Below are 18,923 nucleotides of genomic sequence, written 5' to 3'. Positions count from 1 at the left end.
AATCTACCCCCTCTCAATTCCGGAATGTAAGGCCATGGGTGAGTACATCAGTGAGCCATTACAACAGGGGTTCATTCAACCATCCACCTTTACGGCAGCTTCCAGCTTCTTCTTTGTGGCCAAGAAGGATGGAAGCCTCTGACCATGCATCGACTATCGCATTTTCAACTCCCAGATTATTATTATTATTATTATTATTATTATTATTATTATTATTATTATTTTGAAGGCGTTCACACAGGTCAAATGCACATCATCCCAGTCCAAGAAAAACCCAGTGAGGTGACAGGATTTATCATCCAAACCGCATTTAGCCATCCAAAAATTGCATTTCATCATCGCTACTAAATGAAACCTTCGGTGTAGACCGTACAGAGATATAGTATAGTATAATATGCTATTATGTAGGGTAGTGTGTAGTGCAGTATATCATGGTAGTATAGTATAGTAAAATGTAATGTAACATATGGCATGGTGCAATGTGGTATAGAAGTGTACTGTGGGGTTAGATAGTATAGTGTGATAAAATATACCATAGAATATTATATCATAATATAGTGCAGTATCAATATTTTATTCATATGTTATATTTATAAACAAGATCTGCTATGAACCCTTTGGTTTTGGTAGAATAAATGTTGCTCAGACAAAACCATTAAGCAATGATTAAAATGTATCGATTAACAAGTTTTCATCAGTATTATTTAAGTATAGTTTATTATATTGTAGTGTAGCAGCAAAGTATAGTATACTTTAATACAGAACTTGATCTTAATTAATTTTATTTCGCCTTTGTGTATATTTTTGGTTTGGGGACTGCAGTAATGCTGATAAAGAAACCCGAAACCCCCTAGGGTTCCCTAATAGTATCAGTAAAGTCTGTCTGTCTGTCTGTCTGTCTGTCTGTCAAAAAATCCTTTACAACTGCTCATTCATCTAATACGTATTGTTCCTGATGTGCATCCCTTCATGGCCACAATTTACCCTACTTTCTAATGGCAACACCCAGCACGATAATACATAACAAAGCAAAAAAAGTCATCTCAAGCTGATTTCAGGAACATGACAATGAGCTCAGTCATCTTCACTGGCCTTCCGCAGATCTGAATCAACTAGAACATCTTTTGGGATGTGGTGGAATGGGATATTTGCAGAAGGAAAACCTGCATGAACTGCAGAATGCAATCATAAGAACATGAACCAGGCATGTTTTCAACATCTTGTGGAATCCATGCCACAAAAAACTGTCTTGAGAGCAACAGGAGCTGGTATATGTGTTCCTAATAAAGTGACATACATACATACATACATACATACATAGATACATACATGCATGTCCTGAAACTAGAGAAAAAACAGAGCACAATGTGACTACACAGACATATCTTCTTTTTTTTTTACAGACAGATTCTGGTATGCAGTGTGCCTGCTGTCCTTTCAAATGATTATGACCATGCATTAATCATTTTTAATTGAATATTCTGCATTATGGAGACAAGTTGAGGAGCTGTTTAGTTACTAGCACTTTCATTTAGCCTGAAATTCACAGTTCGGGATGAATCCCAGAGCACACAACGTCTTATATATGTACAGTAAATGTAAAGAATGTGTATTAATAAAAAATAAAATGCTACAGGAAGTGCTGTTATAGGAAGCTGGTTGTTAACTAGGCTTAGATTACATATGGTGCTCTATATAGAGGCTTAAAAACTATCCAGTGAGTCATTTGATTGACAGCAAATGATTCTAATTAGCTTAGAAACTTTAGGAAAAACTGAATTACTGTCTACATCAATATATACAGTTTTTATTTTTGTAATTGCATTTCTCTGGACCTTTAGAAAAGCCTAGATTGTAGCGATACACCAGACTGTCCACAGAGAAACACACAGTGCACATGTGCGTAAGTAGGTCACAGTACATCATTGAGCTCAGTAACATATTACTGAATCATATCACAGAGAGAGAGAGAGAGAACAGGAAGACAGAAAGGAAGAGCTGTAGTACAGACATGTATTTTTCAAGAAGCCTCTCCCGAGCAAGACGAAACAGTTTCAGGCATCTGGCTGATGATGTCAGAGCCATATAAATGTCACTGTACATCTCCTCTGGATGCAAAGAAAACCGTAGCCTACGTTGTGGCTGAGGGACTGCATGGCTCGTCTTTACATTATTTTTAAAGCAAGAGTGTCATGGTCACAAATCCACTAAATCAAATGAATTTAGAAACTTTGTACAAAATAACTTGGTGCCTTGCATGCCTCCTTGCGTGCCTTGTGTGTCTCCACCTTGGGCTCCTCTGCCTTGTGTGCCTCCACCTTTGGCTCTTCGGCCTTGCGTGACTCCACCTTGGGCTCCTTGGCCCTGTGTGCCTCCACCTTGGACTCCTTGGCCCGGCGTGCCTCCACCTAAAGACCTAAAGTACTCAGTGGTGCTGTAACAAAACAGAGAAGCTGCACTTAGAGTCTAAACCCTGCTTTTAGAAGTTATGTCCTCAGCAGCAAAATTACCACCTGATGTTGACTGAAACACCTTCATAAGACCAAACATAACCTCTGTTTTGACAATATAAAGAGTTCAATAAATTGTAAATGCAATTAGTTAAAACAGAATGTAAAAAGCCCTGGCTAGTAAAAAGACATTAATTTACATGTGACTTAGTGACAAGGAATTTTCCATTAAGTCGTTTGGTGGCCAGTGCCGCTGCCTTTGTTGGCTCATATTAAACGTACCAGTAACTTTTTGATTCCACAACCTTCAGGAGAAATACAGCGTGTCAACACACAACAACACACTAATCATACAACAAAGATATTCAGATATTCAGAACAGCTCAAAGCTCAAACCTTGCATGACACGATCCTCCCAAAAACAAATAAACAGAAGTTACACATGTAGCCTTAAGTCGGAATGCTTAACTATTTAAATGAACACAACAGATAGTATAAAGTGATGTATTTTGTCTGTGTGTGTGTGTGTGTGTGCGCTTTTGGGGTTTCTCTGTGTGAGACCATAGAGAGGTCAAACTGTACTTAAAACACCTTTAAAAAGAAAGACGAGGGAAAATGATAGGGGAAGTCGCAAAAAAAGCAGAAAAGGTGTAGGAATAAAGTGCTAGTGAGCTAGACAGTGAAGGGCCCCCTCTTGATCTTAGTGCTGTGCCACCACTGAGGGTAACTGGGTTGGTAATAAATACAATGCAAATGAGATCAAACATTTCCTGAAAATCACAAAATGATATGATACATGCAAAATGGTATATGGAAATGGTACAAATCAACAAGTTGAACAAACTGCATATTACTATAAAGCGTCTAATGGGTGAAGGGTGCTTTGAGGACAAAGCAGTGTACTGACTAAAGAAAATTGTCACTAAGATTAACAGCCTGCTAAGTAGTGATGATGATGAAACGTCATAGTTCTCTCGGACCTCATGGACCGTAGGCGTCTTTTCTTGTGCTTACTCTATTCTGTGTGCTCATGCAGGACATTTGCATTGCATCTCTGATTGTAAATGGTGCTAGAGACTGCAGGAAGAGAGCTGAACTGTATGAACTTGTGAGGCAAAAAAGAATAGATCTACTATTTGCAGAAGAAACTCATAGTAATGTTAAAAATGCAGTCGACTGGACACAAGAGTGGGACTTTTTAAGTCATGATGCTAGTGGAGAAGTTGCTATTTTATTTTCAATTTAATTCAATTCAAACAACTCTATCACCAGGGGACAATTTAAGGCATGCAGAGTAGCAAATATAAAATAAAATAACATAAATGAAGTACAATTGTTGTAATGATAATAAATGGAATAAGTGCAAAAAGCTTTGTGTAAACATCTGTATAAAATATAAAATATCTGTAAATAAATATAAACTGTGAAAATAGGTAGTGCTTTATAGCTGAAACAAAAAAAAGAGGAAGAAGGAGAAAGTAGAAGAGAGAGAGAGAGAGAGAGAGACAGGGGCCCTCAACAAGTGTAAAGGTGGAGCCCTTATTATTATTATTATTATTATTATTATTATTATTATTATTATTATTATTATTATTATTATTATGTATATAATACACTATACGGAAGTGACGTCAAAGGGCGGACTCCTGGGGGGTGAGAGGTAACGAATCATGTGTTACACGTCAATGTGACGACGCCCCCCTCTCCCTGTGTGTGTGAGAATGTGTGTGAGAGAATGTGTATGTGAGTGTGTGAGAGAGAGAATGTGTATGTGAGTGTGTGTGTGTGTGTGTGTGTGAGAGAATGTGTATGTGAGTGTGTGTGTGTGTGAGAGAATGTGTATGTGAGTGTGTGTGTGTGTGTGTGAGAGAATGTGTATGTGAGTGTGTGTGTGTGTGTGAGAGAATGTGTATGTGAGTGTGTGTGTGTGTGTGTGTGTGTGTGTCTGAGAATGTGTATGTGAGTGTGTGTGTGTGTGTGTGTGTCTGAGAATGTGTATGTGAGTGTGTGTGTGTGTGTGTGTGTGAGAGAATGTGTATGTGAGTGTGTGTGTGTGTGTCTGAGAATGTGTATGTGAGTGTGTGTGTGGAGACTTTTAGGACACCCTGTAGAACGCTTGGAACTCACTCATCCAATGGTCCATCCACTCATGGACCAGCACTAACTGTTAAATAAAATAAAATATATAAAATATTTGTCTGTATTCAATTGTGTTTTCTAACAACACTAACTAATATAATATCCATAAACGTGCTTGTTGCTGAATCCTCCGGAACCGTCTGAACGGACGGTTTTAAGTGCTACACACAAACCGGAAGGACTGACAGCATGGTTGTTCCATGCTCTGGGGTAGTGAAGATACCGAACTTATTTCTAGTTAAGTATTCGTAATCAGATATTTTTACTAGAATAGTCATTCATTTAAATATACATTCCTTTACTGGAAAATCTGTTATCGGTATTAAAATAATAAAATAAAATGATGACTTATGATGATTAGATATAGTATGCGTCTAACTTTTTAGTTTAGCCAAAATATTTAGGGGGTTGATTTTGATCCGCTGTTAGACATGTCTAAAGTGAAGTTAAAGCAACCTACTCTAGCTGTTAGTGCAGAAACTAACAAGCAAACGAAGTGCGATAAAGGAAAAGCCAAAGCAGGCAAGAAAAGAAAATACTTCTACGAACACATGGAGCCCAAACCGAAAGAAGAGAAGAAAAACCTAGTTCTTCCGCCCAGAAATGCCGCAGAGTTTTCAGCCAACTGGAAAAGCCTCCTTATGGTAACTATTACATGGCTAGCTGTGTGTTTGTACTGGTGTCTGTGATTGTCTTGTGAATTCAATTATTCAGTATGCGAATAAATGTACACTATATCACCAAAGATTTTGGGACACCCCTCCAAATCACTGAATTCAGGTGTTGTTTTTCAGGGGTTGGGCTCAGCCCCTTAGTTCCAGTGAAGGGAACTCTTAATGCTTCAGCATACCAAGACATTTTTGGACAATTTCATGCTCCCAACTTTGTGGGAACAGTTTGGGGATGACCCCTTCCTGTTCCAACATGACTGCACACCAGTGCACAAAGCAAGGTCCATAAAGACATGGATGTGTGAGTTTGGTGTGGAGGAACTTGACTCACCTGCACCAGTCCTGACCTCAACCTGATAGAACACCTTTGGGATGAATTAGAGCAGAGAATGTGAGACAGGCCTTCTTATCTAACATCAGTGCCTGACCTCACAAACGCATTTTTAGATTAATGGTCAAAAATTCTCATAAACAAGAGTTGAAGCTGTTATAGCTGCAAAGGGCGGGCCAACTCCATATTACATTCATGTGCATGTAAAGGCAGACATCCCAGTTTTGGAATGGCTCAGGGTCTTTGCTCTAATTTATCCCAAAGGTGTTTTATTGGGTTGAGGTCAGGACTCTGTGCAGGCCAGTCAAGATCCTCCACACCAGACACCCTCATCCATGTCTTTATGGACCTTGCTTTGTGCACTGGTGTACAGTCATATTGGAACAGGAAGGGGTCATCCCCAAACTGTTCCCACAAATTTGAAACATGAAATTGTCCAAAATGTCTTGGTATGCTGAAGCATTAAGAGTTCCTTTCACTGGAACTAAGGGGCCAAGCCCACCCCCTGAGTTCAATAATTTGGAGGGGTGTCCCAAACATTTTGGCAATATAGTGTATTTCTACGAGCTGGTCAGTGGTGTGCATCATTGAAGCAAAACCTCTAAATGATAAACCTGTAACTCTCATGTTGTATAACAGTTTTCCAGTGGAAGGTATGAATACCTACAGGATTTTTTAATTAGTTACATTTAGCTTCTTTCTGTTCTTAGATACACTGCAGTTACAGTCTGTTTACATTTTAATCATGTTTGTTTTCCAGTTTTTTACATTTGCATTTATTTTACATTCTTTCTTTTTTAATCATTATTAAAAATAAACTAACCACACAGGCTCGATGTTGGTATGGATGAATGGGTTTGGACTGTATTTCCTAATTCCCTTATTGGGCAGCCTTCCTTCAGTCAAAATACAAATTCACTGCTGTTAGGGGCTGCTGCTGTTATTTTTTTTTCCGCAAATGATAATACAAGATTTGTATTGTGATTTTCGAGGTATGATATTTTCTAGTTCATAATCATTCTAAATGAATGAATGTGCCTTTGACCATTTTTAACATGTAAATGGGTGTCAACAAAGCATGGATTTACAGTCTTTGTACAAAAAAAGAGAGAAAGATCTTTTATATAACATTTACATAAACTGACCGACAGGTCAAGAGCAGTGGTTCATAGGAGAGGTGGCCAGACAGCTGAGCAATAAAAAAAAATTACATGGACTTTTTATTGCAACATCAATTTTAAACATATTTAATCTGTGAACACCCACAAGACCTGCCCAAGACATATTTCCTGCTTTCAACACATCAGCTTTGTTCAATTGCTGCTTAATATATCCCACCCCTTAACAGCTACAATTCTAACAAGATAAACAATGTTATTCACATAGCCTCCCAGTGGTTTTAATATTATGTCGGTGTGTGTGATGGGTCAGCAGAAGATGGCAACATCATGCAGGCTGATCAGTAAGGGACATGTAGTAATTGAAACAGCACCAACTGATCCAAACCAATACTCATATCCTGTATGGTTTATAGTTTATTCCTAATAATGAATAATGGTAATATCACATTTTCTCTGCTACCAAAACATGAAAATACAAACAAAAAACACCCACTGGTCTTTTTCAGTTGTGTACATTTCAATTTAATACAGGAAACAAGCGGTTAAAATGAACACAGACCACAAACATCTGTTGTTGTCGCTTCTCAGTTACACCTGTGAAAGTCTCTACAGCAAGATTTCTTGGTTTACAAAGATATATGTTAAATTGGTATCTGGTTCGCTCATTTGGGTATAATATATACATGGTACATATATGGTTCACAGCTTTCTTCAATTTCTTTTTCTTTTTTTGAAAGTACTGGAACAGCAAGGTCGGTTCTTTTTTGTTTTATGTACACTGGAGACCTTTGGGTTTGATATCAAAAGATAAGTATGAGATGATATGCCAGAATTTCAGCATTCCTGATATTTACATCTAAATGTATTAAACAATGTGGAACATGTCACCTTTTGTGTAACAGATAGTCATATTGTAAATATCAGTTAATATTTGGTGTCATGTTCCTTGCATTGAATAAGTGCATCATGCTTGCAACCCACTGACGCCACCAAACTGTTTCATTCTTCTTCTGTCATGCTTTTCTAGGCTTGTTCCACAGTATCTTTCAGTTGTTGTTTGTTTTGGGGGTTTTCTTCAGTCTCCTCTTCAGGAGGTTAAATCTTGCTCTATTGGATTAAGGTCTGGTGATTGACTTGGGCTGTTTAAAACCTTCCACTTTTTCCCCTGATGAAGACCTTTGTTCTATTGGTAGTTTTGGTTCCTGCCAATTCTTCTTCCCAGAAGAGTTGAAGATGTTATAGCTGCAAAGGGTGTGCCAACTCCATATTAAACCCTATGGATTAAGAATGGGATGTCATTAAAGTTCATGTGCATGCATGAACTCAGACGTCCCAAAACTTTTGGCATTATAGTGTGTGTCTGGTTGTTAATTTTTTAACCAGCCAATCGAACAGGACACACCTGCATAACAAGCAACACATGCAATTATATATTTTAAAGTTTCAATATTTTTGATCATTTGAAAAATGGGTGGCTTCAAACAAATGGTGCCGTGTTCTAAAGTGAAAGTTGAAGTCCTATCAGCTTTTGATCTCATACCCAAAACTCTGCAGTAAATACCAATAACAAAAGATTTGGTAATTCCAGTAGTTTGGGAAGGTACTGTCTAAGCAGTGAAAACATACAGTACTCTTGTACAATAATACTTCTAATAATGGTAATAATAAAAAAATCCAGTATTTTCATATTGACAGCATGTATTTTATAATTTGGTGGTGTTTGTGTGTTGCAGGTGCTCAACTCAGAAAAGAATACAAATGCAAAGAAGCTTAAGGCACTACCGGTTAAAGTGTCTCACAAGAGTGAGTCACTGAGTCCCAAAGAAGACACAAATATACCAGCACATAAAGACTTAAATAAATCATTAAACGGGTCAAAACTGCAGGGATCCGAAGTGGCTGGAAAGGAACAAAATAGGAATCACCCTAAACAGCACAAATCTCAAAAGAGAAAAATAAATGATGCAGAGGGACGACCAAGGAAACAAACAGACAAAAGGAAGAAAGTTGAAGAGGCAGAAAAGAAACCAACAGAGTATGTATACATGATTTAAGTAAAAACAGAAAGCCATTAGAAGGCAAATAGAAAGAGCCTTTATGCCGATACTGTTACTTTCAGGAACTAGTTGGCTTTCTGTGTTTGACCTGTTACAACATGAGAAAATGATCTAAGCAGTGGTGAGTTAATGTTTGCTATTTACATGTCCAAATATATATTGACTGTATGTACACGGTAATATTATGGGTCCGTAAACAGTGGTCATTTGAAATATATTCAGCATGTATGCAAAACCACATATAATATACTGTATGTGTAATTTGTATGAGATGAATTTCTTCTAAACATTTGCACTTAAGAATCCTCTTTCCTAGTAAAATGTGATGTCATGTAACATGTCTTTGCAAGAAAAGTGAACCCAGGGCTGTCAGTATTCACTGTCACATAAATTCTACCTATGGAAGTAGGTAATGTTTCAAAACATTTCTAATATTAGTTGCCCCCACATTAATTGGAAATTACTTGATAAATGAAATTACTTGGGTACTATTCAGGCTTGAAAGTCAATTTAACATTAAATTTGGCTCATAATGAATTTATAAGACCTTTAACATCCTGCTTTTCTTCTTAATGAGCACCAATGTCTTCAATGAACTTTCTTCTCTAAAAGGACTGACATGGGAGTGAGGTAAGGTGGAAGTCCATGTAAACACCAGATCATCCCAGAGCACTGTTTTCCAAGCCAAATTTTCTCAGCCAAATAGTATACATGTTCTGATGTAATTGCTCAAACAATTACTTATCATCATGCTATTCATATTTTCCAGGATATTTGTTCTAGCAAGAATAAAAGTTTTGCTTCTTTAGATTAATCTGTCACTGCAATTTATTTCAGATGCAAAATAAACAGCAGATTTGTTTTAATTGTTTGTTTAATTAATACCAGATGTACCAATGCTTTAGTGAAAATACATGAGTTTGAGACAAGTCAACTTTAAAAATAAATAGAAGCAGTCAAACACAATGCGTTGTCTTGGACCGAATTCCCAAGTGATCAGGAAGCTATTTGTCTTGTTACATAGTTCATAGGAATTAAGCGTATAATCAAGTTATGTAGGTAATGGTAAGCAAATATAAAATTTAAAAAAAGTGATCAGAAATATTAAATTACTGTTTACAGCTTCTTACATTTTAATCCACCAGAAAAAGGAGGTTTAAAAAGAGTGAGAAACCTTTACACATTATACTAGCCTACTACTGAATGTTTTTGTGCTGCTAGAGAAAACATTCCAGCAAGAGAAATTCTCTGTATGTCCTGACTTCACTCCCATAGTATGTGGAAATTCACCATGGGTACATCAGTACAGCACTGGCTTGGCATTGAGGGTCCTGGGTAAATTGCTGATCCATGCGATGCTACACATCTAATGGAAAACCTCTAATTAGCTCTCTATTTTCTTGATAAGGGCAGATATCTGGTTCGATGACATCGACCCTGACGACATTGAGGCCGCTGTTGGCTCGGAGGCTGCTAACATTGTGAGGAGGAGGAGTGGTGTAACTAAAACAAATTCTGAACTTGCACAGAGGAGCACAGAACAGTTGCTGGCCAAGAGGAGCACTTGTGATGGGTAAAGAAGCAAATAATGCCAATTCAGCTGATTGTCTTCTGTCAGACGAAGACAAGCTAATAGACTACATTTAAATAAAATCTTAACTGTTGTGGTATTTGTAGCCATGCTACCCTAACATTCAGTGTTTTTAGATATTTTTTCTTTTTTCTTCCTTGCTGCTTATCATGATTGACAGATTGACACGCGCCATTGCTATGGATTGTGAGATGGTAGGGGTGGGGCCTGGAGGCGAAGAGAGCATTTTGGCACGCGTCTCCATCGTCAACTACTTTGGCAAGTGTGTTTATGACAAATATGTTAAACCAACAGAGAAGGTCACTGACTACAGGACAGCTGTGAGCGGTATTCGGCCTGCTGACATCGAACACGGTAAGCAAAAAAGCTTCATAAAGTTTTAAGCAATCACATTATCACCCGGATGGTCAGATATCCTAATCATTTTATTATCTTTTAGTTCTCGCTAAAATGTATCTTTAATTTCTCTCTCTCTCTCTCTATGTATACATACACTATATACTAATAGAAATCCAGTTGTAGTCAAGATGTAAATTGTGTGAACATCCATTTCATCATGTTATCTTTTTAATTGTTGTGAATATTTGTTTATTATATTATTTCATTCAAATAGCAACAACTATATTGCTCAACAATAGTGAAAAATGATAAAGAAAATTGTTAATAAAATTGATGCAGTTAGTGATGCAATTAAGCAAGTCTTAATATTGACCCCACTGTTTATTTTGTGTGTATAATTATTATTCACTTTATACTGCATGTTTAACAGGGGAGAACTTCAAAACAGTTCAGCAGGAGGTGGCTAAGATTCTGGAGGGACGAATATTAGTGGGACATGCCATCCATAATGACCTAAAGGTGCCATGCATTACTGAGTTCAGACTGAATGTATGTTGTGTATGAATTTCAGTCACTGTAAGAATTTTTTTCTCTCATATAGATTTTGTTACTGGATCACCCAAAAAGACATACAAGAGACACTCAGAAGTACAAACCGTTTAAGAAGATAGTAAAGGTAGTGACAGTTTCCTAAACATAATTCATATAGTTTTTATTGACCTTGATGTTGAAAAATGTTGAAAATGCCCCTCTCACTATCTTGCATGAACAGAGTGGACGTCCTGCGTTGAGGGTTTTGTGTCAGGAGATTCTGAACGTGAAAGTACAGCAGGGAGAGCACTCGTCTGTATGTACCTCTTTAGTTCTATTACAGTACATTCATACTGTCTGTCAGAAGCTCTAGCTGTTATAATACTTTTGGAGGGGGCTGTGTTCTTTTAACTTTGATACTAACAATATGCTTTGTATATGTGCATGCCTAAATTTATGCATTGTAGGTCCAGGATGCTCAGGCCACCATGCGTTTGTACACTTTGGTGAAAAAGAAGTGGGAGGCAGAGCTTAAATCCAGCAGAGAAAAGACCACCAGCCAGAAAAACCTTCGCAAACCCAGAGCCAAAGCTGACTTCAAAACAGCATAAATGAAATGGAGCTGAAACTGAAATATACACCCACACCACAGTGAATGAAAGACAAGTGACAAGTGTTTCCATTAGTGAACAACTACTAGCCGTTTTGTAAATATTATAACTAGTGAGGTCTGACTGAGTTTAAAAATCAAAGATTTCACACACGTTACTTTATAGGTGGCTACAAGTGAATAATGTGGCCTGGTATTACACTGGTATTCCTCCAGTGCTGCCCTTTGGAAATGTTCCACATATGTGTATGCATACAACTCATTTGTATTTCAGACCCAATGGGAACAATGTTTTACAGTTTTATTTCTTAAATGCATTCTATTAAAAGACATGAAATGTGTGTATGCAACTAATGTTATACTATTGTAAGTAGAGATGTTGCGAAAAGCATTCTTTCCAGACAGAATTAGTGTCTTGAAATTCCTTTTAACATGAAATCAGAAAGATTTGGCATCAGTCAAAAGCATCGTCCAGTTGGGCCAAGCTAACCTTTGGGGACAGGTTTAAATTTGCTAAACAATGGAATTCTGTCAAAATAAGAAGAACGATGTGCATTTATTCATCTAACAAACACACTTGTTCAAAGTGACCTACTAATCAGACAAAATTTTGTAAAAAAGATGGCCAAGCTCAATGAATCCTTAACAGTGCTGTAATTTGAACTCATCTGTCCCGTAGCAGAGAACCTGAATTGCACTGCAATCATTTTAATGACTACATAAAGTTACCTAAATCTGTCTTATCAATGTGGTGGGGAAATCAATAGATATGTTGCCTTTTTAAATAAAGAATTAAGGCAAATGCTCAAAAGGCAGGTTAATTTATTTGTCTGAAACAGCTTGGGGGGAAAAATCAGTTTACAGTGATGTTCATACTAAAAAAACTCCACACACTTTAACACACAGCTTGATTCATACAATACCCATCAAACATTATTGGGAATCTTGCAAGTGCTTGTGAATAAGAGAGACAAACCAGATTTAGTACAGAAGGCAGAATTTAAAAAGAAATCCAAATGGGAAAGTTAATGATTTGTGAATAAATACACACAAATCTGTGTATCTACACTAAAAGATATCTAAAAGCAGTTATTGAACACAAAATAATTGTAATGAAAAATTCAGTTCCATCCATAGAGCAAAGCAATAAGCCACAAAGGCATGCATTACAGTATGATTTGTAAAGCCTAAATCCACTTTACCCAAAAATATAATAAAATCCAGTGTTCAGTGAAAAAATTCATATTATTAATACTATTCACAATAAGTAATTCTTCCGCCATGCAATTTGGTCAGTAAGATTGGTTGCTAAGCAACATGAAGGGCAAAATTTAGGGTGTTCCATGGACAAACAGTGGATTAATGGTCAGCATTGCTGGTTTAAAACCTGTTGCATTAATAAAGAACTAAATTATTGTGATGCAGTCACAGGTGTACATTTCAGAATGAACCTACCTGTTTTATGAATTATCATTTCCCTTTTCAGCCTCTGCATTAAACTGAGACAAAAAAATAAATTACTCTATCTAGCTAACTTCGCATTATGTCCTGGGTTGATAACACTGATTGCAAACATAAATAGAATGTATATTTACTTGGTTTGCTATCATGTTGGGAGGGCTGTTTAGTTTTATTTTTGTTGCTCTTTGTTTCTTTTTGTTATAACCAAAGTAGCAAGAGGGGTGGGAAAAAAGGACCGAATAGTCTAGCCCCAAAATAGTTTTACTTTATTTTTTGATGTTTCATATACGATGATGCATATTTGAACATGCATTATCAGGAGCCATCATTTGAATCAGAACAATAATCATGCACTACCGCGTCACTGCTTTAGGCATACTTACAAGAAATGTATCAGAATTTTTAATTTTATTTTTTGCAGGAGTGATGTTGCCTCATTATTCTGAATTCACAATAGCAGTGACAACCAACTGTGCTGTTAGAGTATTGCAAGGCAATGATCATCACGCTCAATCCTGGACAATACAGAGTAGGTGTTTTGTTAATACCTTTCCAAAAGAAAATGCTGAGCTGAATGTCTGCTGGTGTAACCATGAACTTAATGGAGAACAGAGATATAAATTTTAGGGCAACACCTGTGTAATGTTTTTAAATGAGAGATCTTAGTGTCAAAATACCTGAAGTCAAGAAACGTGATGGGTTGTAATGATTCAACATCATTAACAATTCAGTGTTTTAGATGTATGCTAATGCTCTAGTGTTCTTCTGCTCCATTTTCATGGAGTAGTATTTTCAGTATTTAGAAGTTCAGGATATATAGAAATGAATTATTTTAGAATTAACTGATTAGTTGAATCAGGTGTGTTAGAGCAGGGGTACACATTAAAATATGATAGCACGTGGTACTCCAGAAAACATTTAAGAAATGTCATGTAGCTAATTAGTTTTATGCTCTGTGTCCATATTTCTCAAAAGCCAGCAAAAAGCTTTTTATTACTACCCACTTGAATATGTTGTGGCTTTAAGCACTCATCCCATGTCAAAATCACAGTTTCACTAGTTCCATTTAAATGCCACATTCCCGTTCAGAGGATAAATAATAATCACTGCATTCTGTCTGGTTGGTGATAAATGCACGTACACACACACAAACAAACATTTCCATCTTTCAGATTTAACATGCAACCATCTTGATCAAGGTGCAATCCTTAATCAACTATGAGCTTTTGACTGGAGGACAAAATAATTTTTTTTGTTTTAAACTGGAGTGGAGAAAAAAAGTAGGTGAAAAAAAATCCTACCCATCCCAACTCCCAGCAGCTGCAGTAAGCACTGTTTCAGATATGAAAGAGAATTGTGGATAAGTCAGTAACATGCATTCTGCTTTTCTGTTCAGCTGTCTGTGTATAAGGTTCGTTGGTGTATTGTCCGAATCATGTATTTCGAATAAATAAAAAGGAAAAATCAAACTTCACTGCACAACAGCTGATCATGAAGAGAGCACCCTTGCAGCAGAAAACAAATTCAAAAAAGGAATATACAAAATTTACCCTGAGATCCCATAGATCTCAGTCCTGATGTGAAATCAAGAAATCTAGCATAAATAAAAATCACATGATCTCCCAAACACAGAGATGGAGAGAGTGATAGGAGAGGTAGAAGAATGAGAGTTAACGGAAAAAGGGAAAGGAGTCACGGAGCTGAGCCATCTGTCGTGCCTGCAAGTTTTTCTTCATCAGCTTGTTTCTGGTGCTGCAGCCGAGCGTAGCTAACCGCATCCCCCCTTAACAAAAGAAAAGGGAGAGAGGGACACAGAAGAAGACAGAGACATACATATTGGGGGTAAGTATGTGAGTGAGTCAGTGTATTAGACAGGGACACATCTGGAGCAGGTCAAAAATAATATCTTTTAATGAGCAAATTATGTTTAAATTGTGAATCATTTGTTAAAAAAATGTTTTGAGTTGGGTATGAGACAAAAAAAGGACAGGGAATATGTGAGTATTTCATATTCACAGCAGAAAATTATTCAGGATTATTGTATTGAAATTGTATAAATGATGGTATCTTACTTCTTTCCAAGGGAAGCAAGTCCATAAAGTACTCCTGTAGCGAAGGCGATAGCGTTCCCAAACAGCGTGGTGATAGACAGGCTAAGAAATACAGGGAACAGCGCCATCCTGATAGAGAACCAGAGCTATAATTAATCATTCATAGTGTTTCCTTCAGTATAGAGTTTCAGGCTCTTTCACAAATGACATAAAATTGTAACTTTCTTATGCTTCATAAAATACTGTAATAATAATTACATCATTGGGTCAATATGTGACACAGCTATAGAATAGATGTTTTTTCTATAATCCATATCTGTGCAAGAGGCATATGTTAGGATCTTATAATCCTGTGGGACAGTATTCACCACAAATGCAATAAGCAGCCCACCGAATCAAAGACTACATATCACTACCATAATAAACTCTCTATTCGTTCCATCCCCACTTCATCTGTTCATCCCTCTTACACACTAACATATTAACCCACACTGACCCACAGTAAAGCATTGCTTTTTGCCAGGGTCGCATCCTGTCCGCTCGGTCTGCTACAGCATTCGCAAACTCCACAAACTGACAGCAGAACGGGACTTCACAGATGAACAACACGCATGCCGTCAACCTGCAAATACACAAGCAGTGTGTCCATAAACATACGATGAAAGTGTTCCCCTAAAAGAGAGAATAACCTGCTAAATGGCAAATACAAACAGAATAAAGTGTGTGTGTGTGTGTATGTGAACGTGTGTACACTCACACCATCCAGACTCCTGCAGCGATATTTAAGGGGTGCACAGTCACACAATTCCAAATACCCATCACAGCACAGGCTAGAGAGATATACAGAGAAAAAATGTAACTTAACATGCGTTAAATCTACAACACAATAAATAATAATAAAAAAATTATTCTACCAGTAGTCCCTGTACTTTTAGCAGTACACTCACTTTCCAGGTCAAAAAATAATCACAAACTCCACAAGCTGGTCATATTTTTAATGAACCACTATAAGCCATAAACATTAAGCTGAAGAGAACTGAGAGCTATTCATGTAGGCCACTGCTGAACACACATACACACTTGTAAACACTGCCCCTTTGTGTCTCTGCTGAATAAAAGAATGCTGTTAAAATGTCCTCAGCCCTCCTCAATTTAGCATGGTGGGTGTGAGTATAATGTGAGTGTGAAATGTTAACTTGTCATATACATGCAAGTTTTATGGGCTACGATTATGCTGGGGTTTTTTTCCCCATTTAGTATTCCATTAGATTTTGCTTTCACCTGACAAATTTATTGAAACTGAATTCTTTTGCTGGATATGGGACGTAACCAGTAGTTGAGAAGAGTACCTCACACACCTTCTTCTTCTTTTGGCTTTTCCCTTCAGGGATCGCCACAGCGAATCATCTTTCTCCACCTATCCCTATCTTCTGCATCTTCAACACTTGCCCCCACTAGCTTCATATCCTCATTTATTACATCCATAAGAGTACCCCACACACTGAACATTTTAAAATCTACTTTTAGAATACTTTTGGATTTATATCTATTAAAATACAGACATACAGCTTGGGTAACCTTACAACAGGGACCATACTAATCACTGTTTTAAGCATCACCATCATCAACATAAGAGATATCACTAATATTAGGTGGTTGGCCTTTTGATTGTTCACAGGCTAGCTTGTTGTTGTAGTTTGCATGCTTTAATAACAGCATTTACCACCTCAAGACATACGATATGCAACATCAGGGGAAGAAACAGATGCCTCCATGATAGAGTGTCTTTTATTTATTCTGCTGGAGCACATAAAGTGAACAATCATGCATTTTGGACTGAAATTTCAGTACAGCACCAACAGCAGACACAAGCCAGTAAGCTCAGAAACAAGCCAGTATGCAGAAAACAGCAATAAGCTTAGCAACTGGCTAAGAATAGTGATTATTATTATTATTATTTTCTCAAATTTATATATATATATATATTATATATATTATATATATTATATATATATACATTTGTATATTTACTGATCTAAAGCCAATACTCCGGTAAAATAAAGAAGGGGGACTTTACATTGTTCACAGAATGCTGTGGGACAGAACTGGTTGTTGAGAATTGAGATTTTACCAGTTGTACACCAGGGATTACACGTTAAGACTCACACCTCATACATTGTATAAGCTACTCGCTATAGTACACTGTTGTTGTTGTGGTGAAATTTCAGTGCAAAAATGTTGCATAGATGATTGAAGTACACTATAAAACAGTACCACAGCCACTGAGGCCTATAACTGTAAATTGTGTTTCAAGTAGCTTTCAATGAACTTTACATGATGTGACAGAGCAAATAAAAGACACGCTTTCATGGAAGTGTCCTGCTGTTTTTTCCACGTCACATATCAAATGTTCAGAGGTGGAAAATAATGTCATGCAAGCTTTCAAATGACCACTTTCTGGGTAACATGAATGCAGCATAATGCGAATATGCCTGGCACATAACACATGAAAACAGTGATTTTATACAGTTTTTCACTTTATTAAAAATAAATAATAATTCACTTCATTTAATGTACATTTTAAAGACAAATAAATGATAAATACAGTACTGTAGTAAACCGTGTGCTGTATGTGCTGGGAGCTGGAGCCAAGTGCCATAGCCAAGACACTATGCAACTCGTCATTTGTCAGTCTCTCAGTAATCATGGTCACTGATAAATATTCTTGGGATTTGTAGCATTCTATAGCCTACTGTGCAAGTTTTGGTACTGGATTAGACATGCAATATGATAGAATTGTATGTAATATGTAAATCCAGACTGCTTTCTTAAGACTTGTTTACTAAACACACACCGTGTTTATGAGTCAACAGCTAGGAAAACCCATTGTTAATGTTTCAGAATCACCTGACTCCTGTTTTTCTTTGACCTTTCTCTTCATTTTCTGATGCCATAATTTTGTTAAATATGACTGGTTCTGAAAAACATAAATATTTCATATATACTTAATATTTATTTTATATATACTTTAATATTTAATACTTAAATACAAATTTAAGTTTAATTGAAGTCTAAATGCATAAAAACAAAATTTTCACACATGGACAAAATTGTGGGTACCCTTCCTTTAAAGAAAGAAAAACCCACAATGGTCACTGAAATAACTTAAAACTGAAAAAAACAATAATAAATAAAAAAAAATTATTGAAAATTGACTAATGAAAATAAGACACTGAATTGACTTTTGAATTGGGGTTCAACAGAAGACTGATGAAAAAACTAATGAAACTGGCCTGGACAAAACTGATGGTACCTTTAACTTAATATTTTGTTGCACAATTTTTGAGGCAATCACTGAAATTAAGTGATTTCTAGAAGCCTTAATAAGACTTCTGCACCTGTCAACAGGTATTTTGGCCCACTCCTCATGAGCAAACTGCTCCAGCTATCTCAGGTTTGAAGGATGCCTTCACCAGACTGCATGTTTCTGCTTATTCCACAGAGTTCAATAGGGTTTAGATTTGGGGATCATAGAAGGCCACTTTAAAATAGTCCAATGTTTTGTTTTTAG

General features: G+C 36.8%; 2 protein-coding genes across 4 annotated transcripts in view; one reads left to right on the top strand and one right to left on the bottom strand.

Moving 5' to 3' along the window:
* Window positions 1-4,751: 4,751 nt before the first annotated feature.
* rexo4 (REX4 homolog, 3'-5' exonuclease) lies at window positions 4,752-12,462 on the top strand. The gene is made up of 8 exons (XM_058414773.1): window positions 4,752-5,233; window positions 8,446-8,747; window positions 10,178-10,342; window positions 10,521-10,714; window positions 11,130-11,218; window positions 11,301-11,375; window positions 11,472-11,546; window positions 11,698-12,462. Exons 1-8 carry the CDS (start codon window positions 5,021-5,023, stop codon window positions 11,839-11,841), a joined length of 1,257 nt encoding a protein of 418 aa, XP_058270756.1. The 5' UTR covers window positions 4,752-5,020; the 3' UTR covers window positions 11,842-12,462.
* A 183-nt stretch (window positions 12,463-12,645) lies between these two features.
* Window positions 12,646-18,923, bottom strand: part of cacfd1 (calcium channel flower domain containing 1) — an 11,302-nt gene continuing 5,024 nt past the window's right edge. Inside the window, exons 2-6 of one of the 3 annotated variants that reach the window (XM_058414776.1) lie at window positions 18,260-18,329; window positions 16,110-16,182; window positions 15,849-15,974; window positions 15,374-15,481; window positions 12,646-15,084 (exon numbers count right to left, since the gene is read on the bottom strand). In XM_058414776.1, coding sequence (XP_058270759.1) covers window positions 14,994-15,084; window positions 15,374-15,481; window positions 15,849-15,974; window positions 16,110-16,182; window positions 18,260-18,329 — 468 coding nt within the window. In that variant the 3' untranslated portion in view covers window positions 12,646-14,993. Of the gene's footprint in view, window positions 15,208-15,373; window positions 15,482-15,848; window positions 15,975-16,109; window positions 16,183-18,259; window positions 18,330-18,923 lie in introns of all 3 variants that reach the window. The other 2 variants (XM_058414778.1, XM_058414777.1) reach the window with 2 other exon arrangements.

Source organism: Hemibagrus wyckioides, linkage group LG18 (assembly GCF_019097595.1).
Source record: "Hemibagrus wyckioides isolate EC202008001 linkage group LG18, SWU_Hwy_1.0, whole genome shotgun sequence".
NCBI classification, from domain to species: domain Eukaryota; kingdom Metazoa; phylum Chordata; class Actinopteri; order Siluriformes; family Bagridae; genus Hemibagrus; species Hemibagrus wyckioides.
This window is presented reverse-complemented; position numbering and strand designations above follow the sequence as displayed.